General features: G+C 49.3%; 1 protein-coding gene across 12 annotated transcripts in view; it reads left to right on the forward strand.

Annotated features, from left to right (window-relative positions):
- The window catches only part of PPP2R5C (protein phosphatase 2 regulatory subunit B'gamma), a 131,647-nt gene that overhangs the window by 82,765 nt on the left and 29,603 nt on the right, over positions 1-19,279 (forward strand). For all 12 annotated transcript variants that reach the window (XM_061159435.1, XM_061159431.1, XM_061159436.1 and 9 more), the window contains 3 exons: positions 13,878-13,988; positions 14,927-15,019; positions 15,107-15,237. In XM_061159435.1, coding sequence (XP_061015418.1) covers positions 13,878-13,988; positions 14,927-15,019; positions 15,107-15,237 — 335 coding nt within the window. The remainder of the gene's footprint in view (positions 1-13,877; positions 13,989-14,926; positions 15,020-15,106; positions 15,238-19,279) is intronic.

Genomic DNA, 19,279 nt, shown 5'->3' on the forward strand with positions numbered 1-19,279 from the left:
AGCCTTCCTGTGCTGCCTGTGACAACTCGACCTCCCCCGGGGCTGTCAGCTCTGGAGAAAACGGCTTGCAGTGCCCCGGCAAGCCTTCTAAAATTCCTTGCAAGTCCTGGTCAGAGCTCAGTAACCCTCACTCGACAGTTTCCTGCCAAGGCAAGGGCACTGAGGCTAGTCTTAGTCACAGATGAATGTAGCCTGCAGGTCGGAAAAGGAATTGTTTTGGTCACCGGTTGAGTGGAGTGGCTGGCTCAGAAGTGCTTCACATCAAGGTAGACCTCTCTGGAATCACTCACCTCTGTGGGGCTGGATTACTCCATAGAAGTCAGTGAATCAGATGCAGGGGTGCCCTTCTGCGGTCCGCCCTGACTGTCTCAGAGACGGACTGTGTTCTAGAGGAGTGTAAAGCTAACTGTTAATAGTAGCTGCCTCTACATGGTGTGTTTATGTGGATTTTCCCCTTTTACTGTATTTTTGTAATTTTAAAAAATTTCATATGATCATGTATCTCATTTGCCATCATCAAAAATCAGTAAATATGTTTTTCTTTAAAAAAAAAAAAAAAAAACCCTCCTGATGTGTGGTGTCTTTATGGGATCCATGTTGAGTTTCCAGGGGAAATGAGTTCATCACCATATTTTAATCTGTACTGCTTGTCAGTGACAAGATGGTGCCTTGCAAGTTTTCTTTTATGCTCGGGGTTCAAGTCAGCATTTTCTAGTAAGAGCAGAGGGTTTCTCTCTGGTCCTTACGGGAGCTTTCATGCCTAGATCCCCTTGGTGATTGTCTTGTGCTCCAATTAAGGATTGATGTTGGATACTCTCCTTCCGTTTTTATATCTGATGTTTACAGTGTGTTCTGGAAAGTTTTATGTGTTGTAAGGGTAAAGATAGTTTGCAAATGAGAGGAGAAAGGGTGTTTTGAATGAAAGGAGGTGGTATGTTAAAAATGAAGCTTCAGTAGTCTGCAGATTTCTTTAAAGTGGTGATTTAAACCACCAGTTCAGTTCAGTCGCTCAGTCATGTCCAATTCTTTGTGACCCCATGAAGTGCAGCACACCAGGCCTCCCTGTCCATCACCAACTCCCGGAGCCTACCCAAACTCATGTCCATTGAGTCGGTGATGCCACCCAACCATCTCATCCTCTGTCGTCCCCTTCCCCTCCTACCCTCAATCTTTCCCAGCATCAGGGTCTTTCAGATGAGTCAGCTCTTTGCATCAGGTGGCCAAAGTACTGGAGTTTCAGCTTCAGCATCAGTCCTTCCAGTGAACAATGCATCCCCCTTTTTGCTTAGTTGCTTTTGTTTTACCAGAGTCATGGTAACATGGGGGTGAAGAAGCGCTTTCGTCAGAGATGAGCCAAGGGGAGATGAAAGCAACAAGTGCTTATTGAAACCCAGAGAATGCCTGTTCTACCTTAAATATCAGTGAGCTGTTTCTTGGAGATTGGTTCTTATTTTGAGAGAATTACCCTTTGTTTGGTTGGATGTTTTAAAATTATTTTTAAATGTGTGCTTATTTTAAATAAGTGAAATAAATACAAAAAGAAAAAAAAAAGTTAATCTTTGTCTTTACTCCACCCTTTCCCAGTTCTACCTAAACCCACCCCTACCTCCAGCCAACCAACTTATATGTACCTTTTTTTCCCAAAAGACTGCTAAGAAATTTTGGGAGATGATGGATACGTTTATCATCTTGCATGATCATTTCATGGGTATATGCAAATGTTAAATGTATCAAATTGTACAGTTATGTACAGTTACACGTGTCGGTTGTACCTCACAAAAGCAGGAGTTTTTTAAGCTCCTAAATTGATAGCTATTTCTTTTGATCTAGGAGCACAGTGAAGAAGTTATGAAGACACTAAGGGCATTGTGAACCAAGAAGGTTTGAGAACGTAGAACCTAGTCAGTATCTTTCTGTAACGTTTTAAAATTAATTTTAAATTTCCATATGGCAAAATTAACTTTTTAGTGAAGAGTTCTCTGAGATCTGACAAATATGTATAGTCGTGTAACCACTCAGGATAGAGAACAGTTTTATTGCCCTCCAAAAAAGCACTGTGCGCTACTCCTTTGAAATCAGACCTTCCCCTTATCCGTTGCCTCTGGCGGCCACTAATCTATCCCCCAGCTCTGTCGATTGGCCTCTTCCAGAATGTCATATAAATGGACTTGGACAGTGTGTTGCCTTTTGAGTCTTGCTCCTTTAACTTAGCATAACTCATTTGATGTTATGTTTGAGCACATGGGCATGGAATTGCTGGGTCATATTGTTAAGTATTTGTTTAACTCTCTAAGAAACTGCCAAGCTGTTTTCCAAGGTAAATGTGCCATTTTTTGTGCTCCCACCAGTCACATGTAGTAGTTCCAGTTGCTCCACCTCCTCGTCAGCATATGGGATCTCCAGTCCTTTTATCTTATTTTGACTTTAAGCTGCAATTCCCTGGTGCTGAGCATTTTTTCCTGTTTGTTTGCATATCTTCCTTAGGAAAGTGTGTGTTCGTATCATTGGCCCATTTTTTTCATTGGGTTGTTTTCTTATTATTGAGTTTGAGACTTCTTTACATATTCTGGATACAAATGCTTTGCCAGATACGTGATTTGTAAATCCTTTCTTTCAGTTTGCAGCTTGTCTTTTTATGTTAACAGCGTCTTTTTCAGAGTTTTTCATTTTAGATGAAGTCTAATTTATGATTTGTCTCTTTTACAGATAGTGCTTTTGGTGTCATGTATAAGAAGTCTTTGCCCCACCCAAACTCAAAAAATTTTCTCCTAAACATTCATTCCTACTTTCACATTTAAATCTATGATCCATTTTCTCTGAGGTTCATTTTTTGGCCTATGTATGTCCAAGTGTTTGTTGAAGAGAATGACCATTCTCCATTGAATTCCTTTCCTCCTTTTTGATATGGTCATTCAAAAATTGGCTGTATTTGTGAGTCTGTTTCTGGACCCTGTGTTCTCATCCACTGATCTAGGGATCTGCTCACCTATACCATACTATCTTCATGATTGTGAAAAGTGATAGTGTTAGTCCTTCAGTTGTGTCCAAATCTTTGTGTCCCCATGGATTATAACCTGCCAGACTCCTCTGTCCATGGAATGCTCCAGGCAAGAACACTGGAGTGGGTAGCCACTCCCTTCTCCAGGGGATCTTCCCGACCCAGGGATTAAACCCAGATCTCCTGCATTGCAGATTCTTTACCATCTGAGCCACCAGGGAAGTCCATTAACTTTGTATTAAATGTTGAGATCAGGTCACGTGAATGCTCCAACCTTTTTATTCTTTTTCAAATTGTTTGGCTTTTCTAGTTATTTTATCTCTCCAAATCAATTTTAGAATCAACTTGTCTTTATTTACAAAATATCTTTCAAGGGTTTTAATTAGAGTTGTATTGAATATGTACATTTAGAGAGAATTTATATCTTAACAATATTGAACCTTTCAGTCCATGAACACAGACTATCTCCCCATTTTGGTCATCTTTGTAATTTTAAGCATGTAGATTCCCCTGTATTTTTTTAAACTCATAAATATAAGTATTTCATTTTTTGGTGCTATTGTAATTGGAGTTTTTTATTTTCTATTTCTCTTTCTTGCAGTTGCATCAAGTGCTTCATGTTATTCAGTGCATAAGTATTAGTATTATTTGTTAATTAAATTGTCCTTTATAACTGTAAAATGATTCTTTTATCACTAGTAATATTATTTTCTCCAAAACCTACTTTGTATGTTAGTATATCCCCTCCAACTCTCTCTTGACTAGGTTTACCATGGTAAATCTTTTTCTTTCCTTTTACTTTTGACCAATTTGTATCTTTATATTTAAAGTGGACTTATCCTAGACAGTATATGGTTGAGTCTTATACTTTTATTCAGTCAAGCAATCTCTGCCTTTTGATTGGGGTAGTCAGACCATTAACTTTCATTGCGAGTATTGATATTGTTGGGTTTAAATCTACCATTTTGCTATATTTTTTCCCTATTTATTCTATCTGGGTTTTGTTCCCTTTTCCTCTTTTTCTGCTTTCTTTTTGACCAATTGAATATTTTTTGTGATTACACTCTATCTCTTTTGTTGACTTTTAGACTATGACTGTTTTTGTAAAAAAAATTTTTTTTGCAATTTATTTTTGGCTGTGCTGGGTCTTCATTGCTTTGTGAGAGCTTTCTCTATCTGCAACAAGTAGGGGCTACTTGCACGGGCTTCTCGTTGTGGGGGCTTCTCTTATGGAGGTCATGCTCTAGGCATGGGCTTCAACAGTTGCAATATTCAGGCCCCAACATTCAGGATGTGGTAGTTGCGGCTCATGGGCTCTAGAGCATGGACGAGTAATTGTGGTTCATGCACTTAGTTGCTCCACAGCACATGGAATCTTTCTGGACCAGGGGCCAAACCCATGTCCTCTGCATTGGCAGGCAGATTCTTATCCACTGCACCACCAGGGAAGTCCCAAACTATGACTATTGTTTGACCTCATGTATTTAGCTTTTCTAGAATGCATCTTTAACTTGTCACAGTTAGTCTTTAAGTGACTATGTGTTTACAGCAGCAGCCTTCCGTTTCTTCTCCCGTCTTTCTGCTCTTGTTGCCATACATCTTCTCCGTATGTTATAAACCCCACAGTATATTATTTTTAGGAAACAGTTCTATTTTTAAAGAGATTTAAATAATTGTTAAACCCTCTTATACTTACCCAGATAGTTACCATTTTCAGTATTCATCATTCCGATATCCATCTGATACCAGTTTTCTTCCGCTTGAAGGACTTTCTTAAATTTCTCCTGTAGTAGACGTCTGTTGTTGTTGTTTAGTCGCTAAGTTGTATCTGACTCTTTGCAACCCCATAGGGACTATAGCCCACCAGGCTCCTCTGTCCATGGGATTTCCCAGGCAAGAATACTGGAGTCGGTTGCCTTTTCCTTCTCCAGGGGATCTTCCCGACCCAGGGATCGAACCCTCGTCTCCTGCTTAGCAGGTGGATTCTTTACCTCTGAAATCTGTGCTGTGTTATGGGTAGTCATTCAGTTGTGTCTGATTCTTTGTGACTCCACGGACGGTAGCCCGCCAGGATCCTCTGTTCATCAGGATTCTCCAGACAAGAGTACTGGAGTGGGTTGCCATGCCCTCCTCCAGGGGATCTTTCCAACCCAGGAATCGAACTGCAGCCCTCTGCTTTGCAGGTGGATTCTTTACCAGCTGAGCCATCAGGAAAGCCCACCACTGAGGTCTACCAGTGATCAATTCTTCTAGCGTTTATTTGCCTGAAAAAGTCATTCTCTTGCCTTTGATTTTGAAGGATATGCAGGCATACCTCATTTTATTGTGCTTCATTTTATTACAGTTTGTATGTACTGTGTCTTGACAAATTGAGGTTTGCGGCAGTCCCATGACAGGCAATTCTGTTGGCACCGTTTCTCCAACCATTTTGCTCACTGTGTCTCTGTGTCACATTTTGGTAATTCTCAAAATACTTCAAACCCTCCAACAGCAAAACGATTATGACTCTCTGAAGGCTCAGATAATGGTTAGCATTTTTAGACATAAGGCTATTGTACACTTAATATACTAAAATACAGTTTCAATATAACTTTTATAGGCGCTGGGAAACCAACAACTTGGTGTGACTAGCTTTATTTTGACATTGACTTTATTGCAGTGCTCTGGAGCTGAACCCACAATACCTCTGGTGGGTGTAGAGCCGCAGGTCAGAGTTTAAGCCTTTTTAAGTTTTGCCCCACTGTCTTCTTGCTTGCATTGTTTGTCATGAGAAGTCTGCTGCCTTTCCTGTCTCTGTTCCTTTGAACCTCGTGTGTCTTTTTATCCTCTGGCTGCCTTTTAGGATCTTTTTCTTTTATTCTTTTTAATCAGGCACCTTGATTACAATGTGCCTTGGTGTAGTTTTCATCTTTTTCTTGTTTTTGGAGTTCATTTATAATTTTTATCAAATTTGGGAAAGTATTCGGCCCTTGTCTCTGCAAACATTTTTTTCTGTGCCCCTGCACCATAATCCTTTAGAGACTCCAATAAACGTGTATGTTAGGCCTCTAAGGGTTGTCCCGCAGCTCACAGGTGCTCTTTTTCTCTTTAGAGAAAATGTATTTTTTTCCATGTGTTTCATTTGGTGATTCCCTTTGTTGTCTTCAAGTTCAGTAATTTTCTGCAGTGTCTCAGATTTTTTGTTAATTCCCATCCAGTAAATTTTTCATCTCACATTGTCATCTTCATTTCATATAGTTTATGTCTTTTCTATATCTTCATGTCTTCACCTAACTTTATAAACATAGAATGTTGTTTTAGCCTTACCTGTTGATTCTACCATTGCATCAGTCCCAGGTCAGTTCAATTGATTGGTTTTCCTTCTTGTTATAGATTATATTTTTCATGCTGCTTTATGTGTCTGGTAATTAATTTTTTATTGGATGCCTGACCATGTGGATTTTGTCTTGATGAATATCACATACTTACTTATTTCTCCTAATGTTCTGGAGCTTTGCTTTGGCTGCAGTTAAGTTACTTGCAAACAGTTTGATCCTTTTGATTCTTGCCTTTAAGAGGTGTTAGGAAGGACTAATGAGCTGACTCACTGGAAAAGACCCTGATGCTGGGAAAGACTAAAGGCAAAAGGAGAAGGGGGCACCAGAGGATGAGATGGTTGGATGGCATCACCAACTCAGTGGGCAGGAATTTGAGCAAACTCTGAGAGATGGTGAAGGACAGGGCAGCCTGGAGTGCTGCAGTCCACGGGGTCGCAAAGAGTCGGACACGGCTGAGCGACTGAACAACAACAAAGAAGGACTGTGGTCATAGTCACTCTGTGGCTGATTATCCCCTCTGCTGAGATAAGGCCCCTCTGGTTATGAGCCCAGTACTCTATGAGTTAATGAATTCTTCCAGTCTGGTTGGTGGGAACAGGCACTGCTGTTGGCCCTGGGTGAGTACTGGGTCCCTGGTCTTTTCAGGTGTTCTTTTTGCAGGCTCCAATAGTTCTGACACAGATGTGCTGGTCAGTCCTCTGCTGAATAGTTTAAGGAGACCTCTGCAGTCTCTGGAGTTGTCTCTGTGCAACTCTGTCCTCTCTGGGACTCTGGTGCCCTGCAGATTCTAACACCTGTGTCTGCTGAGCATCACCTGGGTTCTTTCTGCCCATGCTGCACCCTGGGGATTCTGTTGAAGGAGAAAGCTGGGCGTTTGTTTCCCATCTCTCAGGAATCTCTATCTTTCACTGCCTGAAATCCATGCCTTGCAAACCGTTATTCCATATGTTTTAGCTTAGTTTTTTTGGTTGTTTCAGGAAGTATAGCAAATCCCATTTCTGTTACTCAGTCTTGTCAGGAAGTGTAAGTCTCTGCTTCATTTATAATAGATACTCAGTCAGTATGTAACTCCATCCACACAGGTGGTCCAGCAATGATTCTAAAAAATGAACTAATTAAAGGTTATGTGCATAATTTATAATTGTGTAACTGTGTACATCTAGTCAGTGGAGATGGCACGTAGCAAGAAGATGGTTGGTTATGCATACATGACCAGGAGATAAGTACTTTAGCTCTAAAGCTTCCCTTTTCCGTTCATTTCTCTCATGTTGAATGCAGAATACATAGTTTTGCCATTCCAAAGCATTCCTAAACCTCCTCACAATTTATTGCAAAAAAAGATCAGTATATGTAAAGTATAAGGATGTTAATGGTAAAATTTATTTGGTAGCTATATGGTTCTTCACTATGAAATTTAGCTGTTTATCGTTGAGGCTTTTCATAGCAAGATATTGGGGAATACATCGTTCAGAAGCCATGTAAAAGTCACCTAGGTACAGAGTAAACAGCTTAGGAGAAGCTTCCAATTGCAGTGTTATCTTTAAATAGCACCAACTGAACTATAAGTATTGCAGATTAGTGGGTATCTTTTATAAGTAAATGTTCTGTTCTGAAATTCAAAAAATAAAAACCAAAGAATAAATTCATATGCATAACTATAAATGACATATTTTCATTTGAAGAAGATGCTATTATACCCTTAATAGTGAAATAGTCATAAAATTAAAATGTATGTTGTTTGAAAACGTGAGAGTAAATTTCCTTTAAGTATTCTACAAAGATTTGTACGTATTTATTTCCATAGCTTTAACTTTGATTAGGAACATATTTGATCGTAAGAATAGCCGGCTGTTCACAGTAAGAGCTCAGCTTGTGGTTCCTTCACTCGGGTGTCTATTCAGAGGTAAAGCTGCATCCTTTGAAAGCAGCTCTCACTTAGAGAAAGTGGTGATGTCGATTCCTGGAGGAGGGGACCCAACTTCACTTCCCTCCCCTCCCATGTTAATAGAGTGCTCATTCTGTGCAACGTGAAGCAATGGGCCCTGGAAAACAGCACCGGAGGAAAGACATTAGATCAGGAATTACCCGACCATGCAGTTATATTTGAGACACAGACTGTGAAGAGAGGGGAAGGATGATGGAAGAGCTTGAACTCAGGGGCCCGATTTGGGCCTGGGGTCAGGAGAGGCTCCCCTGATGAAATGCCACTGCAGTGGAGAGCTAAGGTTTAGTTTCCAGTAATTACTTGGTGTTGCAGTTAGTAAGGTGACTGGTCGGTGCTTTTCCCAAAGGACCCACTTGCTCTCAGCAGGTTTTTGAGGCCCCACCAGGTGCCAGGCGCTGCGGCAGGCGCTGGAGGGTCAAAGTCAAGCAGACGTTCCCCAGGATGACTGCTGAATTCTGCTGTGAAACCAGACTGATCTCATTTTACAAGTGAGGCAGGGGACGGTTTTTCTCTTTAAGATTGCTACTAGGATTTTTATTATCCACCTAAGAAGTCAATTCGAGTTACTAAGATTGCTTTCAAAGTATGAGTTGCTTTGTGGAAAAGTTACATCTTTGTGATACGATGTCATCTCACACTGGAGAAGGGAAGGGCCCTTGTTCATTCGGGTATTCTTCAGTGCCTTTCCTAGGGTTTTCATGCTCTGAGGCCTTGTAACTGGCTTGTGAGTTCCCAGGCCCTTGGTCATTTTTGTGGCCACATACCCTGGGGTCCACCTGTTAATCATGTTTCCTCATTACCTGTTGGTGGTGAAGAGGCTGTTGCTGTGAGGTGTGTATTTTTGGTTTTCATATGGGTGGTCCAACTGTGAGGGTCTGGCTATTGCCTCTGTTGGTTTTCCCAGTTATATAATTTACAGTCAAATAACAGCTCTCTGTTTAAAATATAACGTGGAAGGCCTTCATTCCTCCCTACCCCCAAAATGTATCTCTTCGCAACATGACCCTCAGAGCCTGACCTTCCTATTACAGGAGGAAGGGCTGTAATTTGGCCTCTGGTGGACTCACCTTTATAAATCCTACTGACATGAATAAAACAGAATCAGTAGCGATAGAGAACCCTTGTGGTTTTAAACAGAGAACTGAATAAGCAACCTCTCTTTCCTTGTCTCTGAAATTAGATTATCAGCGTTCCTTTTTGGAGTGTATCCCTTCCTATCTTAAACCTTTATATTGTCTACTGTACCGCAGGTGGCTCACAGCATGAATATTTTATTACTTCACCCACTGACGGTGAATCTGACAGGTACAGAAAGCCTGCATGTTACTGCTAAATGGTGAGACTTTTCCATAAACTTGCTTCTTGAGCCATTTTGGTTTGTGTTTACTCAGTAAATTTAGCAACTGGGAGAAGAGCACCTTCAGGGTCCTTTAAATACTGAAAGTAGAAGTGTCGGGAGAGCTGTCAAAGAAGGTGCTTCCTACTGCACGGTCAGTGCATGCCGTGTGCGGGGGCTGTGCACGCCTGCGCGCGTCATGACATCTGTTGTCACATGGCCCGTGCAAAGCAGGGGTTTACTGTCTTTCCGCAGGCAAGAAAACCAAGGCTTGAGTAGGCTGTTGAGTCTCAGGCCCTGCTCTTGAGTGAGAAGATGGCCCAGCGAGGCCGCCCCCTGAGGCCACGCTGCCCCTTTCTGTCCAAGACCCGATTCCAGCTGTGTGTGCCCAGATCGCAGTGCACGCGGAGAGGCTGTGGGGAGGTCTGCGTGGTCCGCACGAAGGCTTCTAGACCTACGGAAGAAACGGGTTCCCGCTGATCTCCATGGTGTGATGGTGGCAATGATCGCCTTCTGTAGTGCTGAGGCTAAACTCCACGCCTCTAGACAGCACCTGGATGACAGACCATGGCGCTCAACTCATTTGACCCCTGAAGCTGTTGGGCTAAGAAATGTTGGTGGGTTGGAAACCCGAGGATAGCTCGAGGTGGCCTGTTTTTTTTTTTTTTGCTTTCTTCTCTTTTATCTGTGTTTTAGTTTTTAATGTCTTTAGCTTTTTCTAGAGCATTAAATTAGCTCAATGAAATGTGGTAGGAAAGGAGGGTAGAAATGAGTGTGAGGGTTTTGTTGTTGTGGCATGAAACAAGTAATTTTCTATCCATTGAAGCTGGCCAGTGATAAAACTTCCTGGACCAAAGATGGTCAGTCTCACAGGACACTGAAAAGGAGACTTTGTGTTCAAAGCAACTTGGTCTGTGGCCCCTTGCAGGCCCCCAGGATGGATCAGTCAGAGTCCTTCCAGAGAAGCAGAACCAATAAGATAGAGCAGAGAAAGACAGAGAGGAGCGGATGGGTGCATGGATGGGTGGGTGGATTTCTGAGGCTCTGTCTTAGGACACGTGGAGTCAGACGGGGCAGATCTGAACCCCGTGGGGTGGGCACTGCCGCCGCTCTGCACAGTGGACTTGCTTCTTCCTCGGGGAAGCTGGTTTTGCTCTTAGAAGACTTCTCAACTGCTTGGATGAGGCCCACCCACATTCTCAAGGGTAATCTTTCCTTGAAGTCAGCTGATCTAGGTGTGACCACAGGGACTAAATGCCGTCACAGTGACAGTCAGATCACTGTTTGATTGAATAATGGGTACTCTAAGCTGTCACCCAGGTATGCTTTATTTTTTTCAGCCATTGCCTTAACCACAATCTGTCATTATCTCCCTTTCCTGCTCCTCTGGTTACGGCTATCGCACCTAGTTTAACACTCAACCCCCGGCTCAGAACCTCACCATCCCCGCCTATCCCCTGAGCGGGGCCTGAGCCTGCCGTCCTGCGGCCTGGCCCCTGCCCAGGTCACCACCCATCCCGGGGGCGTCTGTGCTCTGGGGAGTGTTTGGGCTTCCCCGGAGACCCCCTCTCAGGGGCGGCTATCTGCCCGTGTGTCCCAGCCTCCAGCCCCTATCCAGGCGAGCTGACCACTCCTCTCTCCCCTTTGACCTCTGTGGCCCGTGCGCTCCCCTCTAGGTGCCCTGCACCCCAACATCACAGGCCCACCAGCAAGTCTCCCAGAGAGGAGGGCGGAGTGTGTTCACAGACACCTCCCCGCCAGATCCAGGGCTCCCAGCCCCAATCTCTGGGAGCCCCCCCAGCCAGTGACTTTCAGGGAGAGGATTGGGAAGCCCGGCCCGGGAATGCCACACCCCACGACAGCCCCCAGCTCCGCTCTGACCCTGTCCTCTCGCACCCAGAAGCCCGGGAGGAGGGGCGGCAGGCGGTGGCGACCGGGCTGGTTCTGCTGCCCCCGCCCCACCCCGCAGGCCCAGAGGGGCCGGGCTGCGCCTCTCAGTGGGCGGGCGCCTTGCGTCCCCTCGCTCTATCCCGGGGACCTGGGGGCCAGCGGAGGAAGACTTGCCCCTTCGACCTGGCCACGCCTGTCCCAGCGTCTGCTCTGCGGTCACCTGTTGTTTGGGAGGCCTCTGCTGGGTCCTGTGCGCACAGCCCATCCACAGGCTCCGGAGCACCGCCCCTTTTTACTTTTATCTTAGGAAAGTGAGAGTGAAAGTCGCTCAGTCAGGTCCGACCCTTCATGACCCCGGGCACTACACAGGCGTGTCTTTGCGATTCTTGGAATTCTCCAGGCCACGATACTGGGGTGGGTTGCCTTTCCCTTCTCCAGGAGATCTTCCCAGCCCAGAGATCAAACCCAGGTCCCCCACATTGCAGGCAGATTCTTTTTTTTTTTTTTTTTATAATTATTTTTATTTGGCTGAGCTGGGTCTTAGTTGCAGTATGTGGGATCTAGTTCCCTGGCCAGGGATCAAACCGGGGCCCCCTGCATTGGGAGCACAGAGACTTAGCCACTGGACCACCAGAGAAATCCCTGCAGGCAGATTCTTTAGCAGCTGAGCCACAAGAAGAGCATTGCTCATATTTTTAGTAAATTTTTTTAGTTGTTTCTGGCTTTTGGTTCCTTGTTCCAGCCATTCTTTGTTCCTCCTGATCCTGGACCACCTGTGTGAGCTCCTCTCACACGACTTGGAGAGCAGACTTTTGGTGCTGGGGCTTCTGGAGCCCGTGATGTGGGGAGTGAGTGTGTCTCTTCATGGAAAACACTGATACAGAAAGACAGGACGAACCAAAACAGGCGCCACGAAGTTTTCGCCTGGTCCCTGCAAGGCTGTTCTCGGAGTTTTCGCCTGGTCCCTGCAAGGCTGTTCTCGGAGTTTTCGCCTGGTCCCTGCAAGGCTGTTCTCAGAGTTTTCGCCTGGTCCCTGCAAGGCTGTTCTCTGAAGAGCCAGGTTTGCTCTGAGCTCTCTGCAGAGACCCTCACTGTTGTTGTGGAGTGGGGTTCTGCCTTGTAGGTTGGGGGGGTTTTGATTCTGTGTATCTGGGCTGCAGGGACAGAGGGCTTCTTTTGATCCCTAGAGTCGAGCTCTGTTAACTGGCGTGGGTTGGCTCAAAGATTTGGTGAGGTCACATTTAAACAGATAACTACGAGGGGACGTCCCTTGTGGGCCAGTGGTTAGGAATAAGCCTTGCAATGCCAGGCACGTGAGTTCAGTCCCTGGTTGGGGAACTGTGGTCCCACGTGCCCTGGAGCACCTGAAGGGCAAGTACCGCAACTGCTGAGCCTGTGCCCCGCAACTAGAGAGTCCGTGCACCCCAAGAGAAGATCCTGAGCGCCACCACCAAGACCCAACGCAGCCAAACAAAACAGAAATTTTCTAGAAATAAACTGACTATAAAAGAAAAATAGGTTATGAATTGGTGATAGAGAAAAACTAAACTTTTATTTATGTCAGGAATCTGTCAGTATATGTTGTGCCTTATCCTTATTAACCATGAGGGCCCCTATGTGCCCAAGAAGTCTAGATTTTGTATAGAAAACATCTGTTGTAAAGCCCACTGGTGTTTATGAAGTTGAGGTTAATCAGAGCCTGGACTGGGGGAGCGTGGTGATGGACAGTTCAGGTGGGGAGCAGGGCAGAGGGCAGAGAGTCACACGGGGGGATCGCCCAGACCCCAGAAGACTCTTGCGTCTGTGCGGCCCGGCCCGGCCTGGCCCAGCCCTGGACACGCGGGCCGGGCTGTCCTACAATGTGACGCCTCCTCTGCTTGCCAACACTGCAGCCCTTTCTCTGGAAAGGCTCCTCTGGCCGCCCACGCGGAGACCACCGTGTCGCGCTGTGGCCTCTCTTGTCCCTGGACGTCCCTGCGGAGGGCTCCAGAAGGTGCACACCGTGTCCAGGGCAACACGGCCTCTGCCGCGTCCTCCCCGTTTGTAGCTCTTTGATCTCCACGGTTAGCTTTGTGATCTCAGCTTTCCTCACTAGCGCTCGGAACGCTCTCCGTGTTCCAAAAGAGGTGTCGTCCCTGCCGGGCGACGTCTACCAGTGCTGGTTGTCCAGAAGTCAGGGAGGCACCTCGGTGTCAGGCTGTCTCGGCCTCGGGTCTGGCTGCGGCGTTGACCCAGGCTCTGGAGACCCACGCCGCTTCTGCACATTGACGCTAAGACGAGCCAGATCACCACGGGAGGCAGCTGCCATTAGAATGTCTTAAGATTGTTGTAGACATTCTCTGGACATCGTTTTACTATCCTGGTTGTAATTATAAAATATGTGGATTTTAGTTTGCAGTTAACATGTTTCGAACGTTACCACCTTCCTCCAACCCCACGGGAGCAGAATTTGACCCAGAGGAAGACGAGCCAACGTTAGAAGCGGCCTGGCCTCACCTGCAGGTACTGGGTCGCGGGCGCCTCAAGCCGAGGGGCGGGCGCGGCGTTTCCTCCAGGACCAGAGCCCGCGCCCGGCTGGTCCCGGGGTGGGGGAGCCTCCGAGTTTCAGGGTCATGGCCCTGCAGACCTGCACACCTGAGGAAGTGTTGTGGCAGAAGAGAGAGCAGGAACAGGTTTTGTTTGTCTGGGCACGTTACACAAACGACAAAGCTACAGGACTGTCCGTATATTCTCAGTGGAAGTGACCGTTGAGCTGAGGTCGCGGGTCTTAGGCAGACATGTCTCAGGCTTGGTCCTCAGACTTACTGTTGGCCTGCGGTGCGTCCTGGGGCCCACCTGCTTGACGGATGCTTTTTTTTCTGACACATTTGTGAAGAAGGAGGTGTGGATTGGGCAGGGCGCCTGCCCCACGAGCTAGATCGGGAGGTGTGGGTCGGCTGAAGGAGGGCAGTCGGGGAGCTGGACACCCTGGGAAGCAGCTCGGTGGGGAGCCGACAGGAAGGGCCAGAGGCAGACAGAGCCCCCGCCTCAGTGCCGTGTGGCCGTGACGGCTGGCGGCCCGTTCAGCCAGCGGTCCCACTCCCTGCGCACCCGGCCTTCCGCCAGGACCCTGGGGCGACAGGACCTGCAAATCCCACCTGGAGGCTGGTCCCAGCCCGGCTTCTGGCTTCTGTGGGCTCCAGGCGGGGGCAACAGCAGGCATGGGAGTCACTGTGTAGATGCCGCGGAAGGGTATAGTCCGTGGTTCTTGTAAGTAAAGCAATTACCATCCTTAGTATAATTAAGCCATGTGCTTTGATATGGATTCTTTAGATACGTGCCTGTGGGTTTTTTTTAAGGTTAGTATTTGGAGACAGAGGTTCAACTCATGGTATATTTTGAAATCTCCGTTTAATGCAATACCATGTTATTTGACTCACTGTGTTTTTTTTTCCTCCTAGCTTGTTTATGAGTTTTTCTTAAGATTTTTAGAGTCTGCAGATTTCCAACCTAATATAGCGAAGAAATATATTGATCAGAAGTTTGTATTGCAGGTAAGGCCCAGATTAGCTGAAGCTACAAATTGCGTAATCTACCCAGAGAGAATTACCGTGTCACTGAGTGTCTTTTTCTCCTTGAAGCTTTTAGAGCTCTTTGACAGTGAAGATCCTCGCGAGAGAGATTTTCTCAAAACTACCCTTCACAGAATCTATGGAAAATTCTTAGGCTTAAGAGCTTACATCAGAAAACAGATAAATAATATATTTTATAGGTAAGTCCGTGCACGGCGGCCTTTCCCTCTTGCATGCCGCTGGTCCCGTCACACTTAACCTCGCCGTTTCCTTCAGAGGCTGAAGAGCAGGAGTGACTGTTCGTGAGCAGCCGGGGGCCCGTCTACACCTCTTGTCTCGGCACTGGGCAGGGCCCCTTCGCTCTCTGCCTGCTCCCCTACCCCCCACCCCCCCACCCCACAGCTCGCACCCCAGCCTGTGGTCCAGCTCTCGTCAGCAGGCTGGCCACCCCAAGCCTGGTTCCCTCTGGACCCACCCAGAGCTGCACCAGCTCACGCTTCCCCGTGGATCTTGGTGGGAGGAGGAGGGTGGGGGCTGAAGCGGGGGCTCTTTGGAGGCATCCCTGCTGGAAGCAGTGTGAGGCAGTGCAGCGAACAGGGCCTCCCCAGGCCTGCAGGTCCACAGGGGCCGGCTCTGCCCGGGTTTGGTGGAAGAGGGCCCCACCCCAGGGCTCAGAGAGGAGTGTCCCCCAAGTGTTCAACTTGACCCCTTCTCCCCTCACACACCCGCCCACCACCACCTCTGTGAACCTGAGGGTGCCTAACGCCCCCAGACCCGCCGACTCCCACGCCAGCACACTCCTCGGATGAGCGAGTGTGGGTCCTGGGCGAGCCCCGGGTGCCCCGCACGTCCTCCCGTTTTCCACCAGCCCTTCTCCTCACCCTCCCGGGCTCTGGAAACATGCCCGCACCAGGAAGGCCCCGGCGTGGCGGGTGGTCTGGTCTCCTGGGAGGGCAGGTATCAGGCCAGCCGCCGGTCTCAGCCCCAGCTCCAGCTTCCCGCACGGCTCCTGGGGGTGCCCGATAAATGTCAGTGGACGAAACCCTTAGCATAGTTCCTTCTCTGCTGCTGGGAGCAGTAAGGGACGGCCTAGCCCCAAGTCCCCGGCTCCAGGATGCCTCAGGTAGTGATGAATCCCAGTGCAGATGGGCGTCTGCCGTGAGGTCGGAAGGCCAGCGGATTCTGTGGGAGGGGGTGACCAGCGCAGAGCACCCCAGTCGGCCTGGCCAGGGCCTTTTTACTGGCCGTGACCGAGCAGGGAAAGCAGAGGGGCTGAGACGGTGGTGGGACACAGGGTCCCATAGCCGGGGTCGGCCTGCACCCGCTGTCCCTCTCCCCGCCCGCCCGCCTGCGGTCAGCAGGGTCTGGCACCGCCCCCCTCCCTTACCTGCACACTCGACATGCATTTTGGCATCAGAGCTGTCCAACTCACAAATGGCTTCCCTGCAGACTCCCTCCAAGCTCCACACGGCCCGTTTATATGGCGGAGCCCAGGCTGGACCTGTGACTTAGGGGGTGATGTCGTGTTTCCTAAATGCCGTGTTCCTGTTTTGTCTTTGTTGGTGTCGTGTTTCCTTTTTAACAAGATCTTTTCTTGGCGGATGTACTTCTGTATCAAAAGGTAGCGTCCCCTGTTTAATCACCAGCAAGCAGGTAGGATTTCGGTTCCCGTCTTTCAGACTAAAGCGGAGGAGGCTCTGCCCGAAGGATTCTCCCCTGGGCAGCCGGGTTCTGTTCTGTGCAGAACCAGCGGTTGGTGCTGCGTGCCTGGAGGAGAGGCCGCCTCGTGCCTGGGGAGCCGTGACCGCGAACTGGACCAGGCTGTGGTCCAGGCGATTCTCACCGGCTCTCCCCGCCCGCTCGGCGCCAGGCGTGTGGCCTGCTCCTCTAGGCTTCAGTGATCCCGTCTGTAAGAGCCGCCCCTGCTGGGTGCGGTTAAGACGGGAGCCGGTTCTGTGGGCCCGTGACCAGCCCGGTCCCCACCCCCAGCGCCGCCCGCTCCTCACTTCATGTCAGAAAGGTGGAGAGGACGCCCGGGCGCTGCCCTCCGCCCGCCGCGTCCCACATGCTGCGGCCGCAGCTTTTAAGACGGTCTCGGAGACATGTTCGGTCGCCTCCCAGAGACCGTTGGTGCGGAGTCGGACACGCCCAGCTGAGGGCTGACGGCTCCGGGAGGGAGCTCGTGCCCGACTTGTTCACGGTGGAGCCCAAAGGTCAGGGGGCAGGTAGAGCCGGGCCTCAGCCTCTGGCTGCCGACGCGGCCCCGCAGCTGGGGCTTCGATCCGCCGTCTGCTGGCCCCCGCGTCCCGTGACCCGCCCAGGCCCGGGAACGCGGGACAGAGGCCGCCGTGGCTGCCGGTGCCCCGCGGGGCCTGGCCTGGGCCCGGGGCAGGCTGGCCTCTTCCCTTTGTACGGGTCAGAGCGACTCGGGGAGGTGAACATAGCCCAGCTTCAAGGGGGAGCAACTTCCGCCTCCGTGTGCGGTGCGGAGCGCCTCACCCCCCTCACGAGAGGGGGTCCGTTTGTGGGGGGCCCTGTCCTTGATGGGCAGGTTTCAGCCCAGCCTGGGGAGAGCCCTGGCTCCTTTGTGCGGAAGGAGGAAGGAACTCCGCGGCTCTGCTCTGCGTGGACCCTTAGGGCTGCCTCCCGTTTTGCACCCGCTTTCTTCCTCTCCTCTGGAAAAGAAGGCAGGGGGCTGTATTTGCTTTCTCTTTCCTGTGAAATGAAGTGAAGTCACTTAGTCGTGTCTGACTCTTTGCGACCCCATCGACTGTAGCCCACCAGGCTCCTCTGTCCATGGGAGTCTCCAGGCAAGAATATTCGAGTGGGTTGCCACTTCCTCCTCCAGAGGATCTTCCCGACCCAGGGATCAAACCCGGGTCTCCCGCACTGCAGGCAGACTTTTTACCGTCTGAGCCACCAGGGAAACCTTCTCTTTCCTGTACCTGCTCCAAATCTATGAAGTAGTCTGAATTAAGAGTTTATCGATGAGACTATAGTAAAGTTGATCTGGGAAAACAAAATGGCTTCTGGCTCCAGGCCACCCTTGTTTAAATGTCAGCGCTGGTGGAGCTGGGTCACAGGTGGCGCCCAGGGGCCTGGCCACCTCCAAGCGTCAGGAGCCAGAGCTGAGCTCTCAGGCTTCAGGACCCCGGGCCCCCGCTGCTGCCTGCCCAGCCAGCCCGGAGGACACAGAGGAATAGGAATGGAAGTGGGCCGGTCGTGATGGACAAAAATGTAACTTCGTACATCTGAGCCGTTTTTAAGTATTTAAGGTAAAACAGGTGAAGCAAAGGGAGCCTTGAGTTCCATGAGCTGAAGCGCCTCCTGGTGCAGACGTCCGAGGAGGCTGGGGCTCCCTCGGGGCCGGCTTTCCGGCTCAGGGCAGGGCCTTCGTGTCTGAGGTTGTCACGGCCCCGTGCGCCATGCAGACTTGTTCTCACCAGCCCGGCCGCCGCGATCCCTCACGGGCACACCCCTGCCTCGGCTCCGCGCTGCGGCCCCGCCACTGTGCCCTGCGGCTCAGCAGTCCTCACCCGGGTCCCTGTGGGCTCCGCTCCGACCTGTCCAAGCTGGTGTCCAGGCCTCCACGGACTGCCTCGCCTGCCCATCACCCACCTCTGTTCTAGCCAAAGAGGTTCCCTCCCCACCCCACGCCCGCATTTTTAAAAGATTGGTTCCAAAATCTAGAGACGTTAGACCCGCTCCTCGGGAGCGTGTCACACTTCGTGTCCCACCTGCTCTTTCCCTCAAGGTCACTATTCCATTTGTTTCAAACAAGGACAGTGAAAATTTTTAATCATCATGAGCTTATTTTTATCCCAGAGCTGGCTCTAAACTGGTAGTTTTTATCTGCTAGGCAGGAACGTTTTTCAAACACCAGACCCTTCTGGCTTCAGGCAGAATTCGCTGCGTGTTCTGGGTTAGGCTGACTCCTGGTGAGCCTGGTTGTGGGGCAGCAGCGGGTTGTTTCTGGGGGACCCTTGGAGAGAGAAAACGGTGTCCTGTTTCCCGTCCCTGGCCCCTCTCCCTGGCCCCAGGAGACTCAGCAGTCGTGTCTCAGATGCCAGGCTCAGCCCTAGCAGCAGGGACGTGGTTACAGTGAGTCCTAGTTTGCTGCCTCAGGCTGACACAGGCGCTGGGAGCCCCGGGGACCGTGCACGGGGCCCACGGGAGCGGCTGCTCAGACAGGGGTTTCGGAAGGTGGCACTTGAAGCAACGTAGGAAAAGTGTGGGGTGTCA

Source organism: Dama dama, chromosome 13, assembly GCF_033118175.1.
Source record: "Dama dama isolate Ldn47 chromosome 13, ASM3311817v1, whole genome shotgun sequence".
NCBI lineage: Eukaryota > Metazoa > Chordata > Mammalia > Artiodactyla > Cervidae > Dama > Dama dama.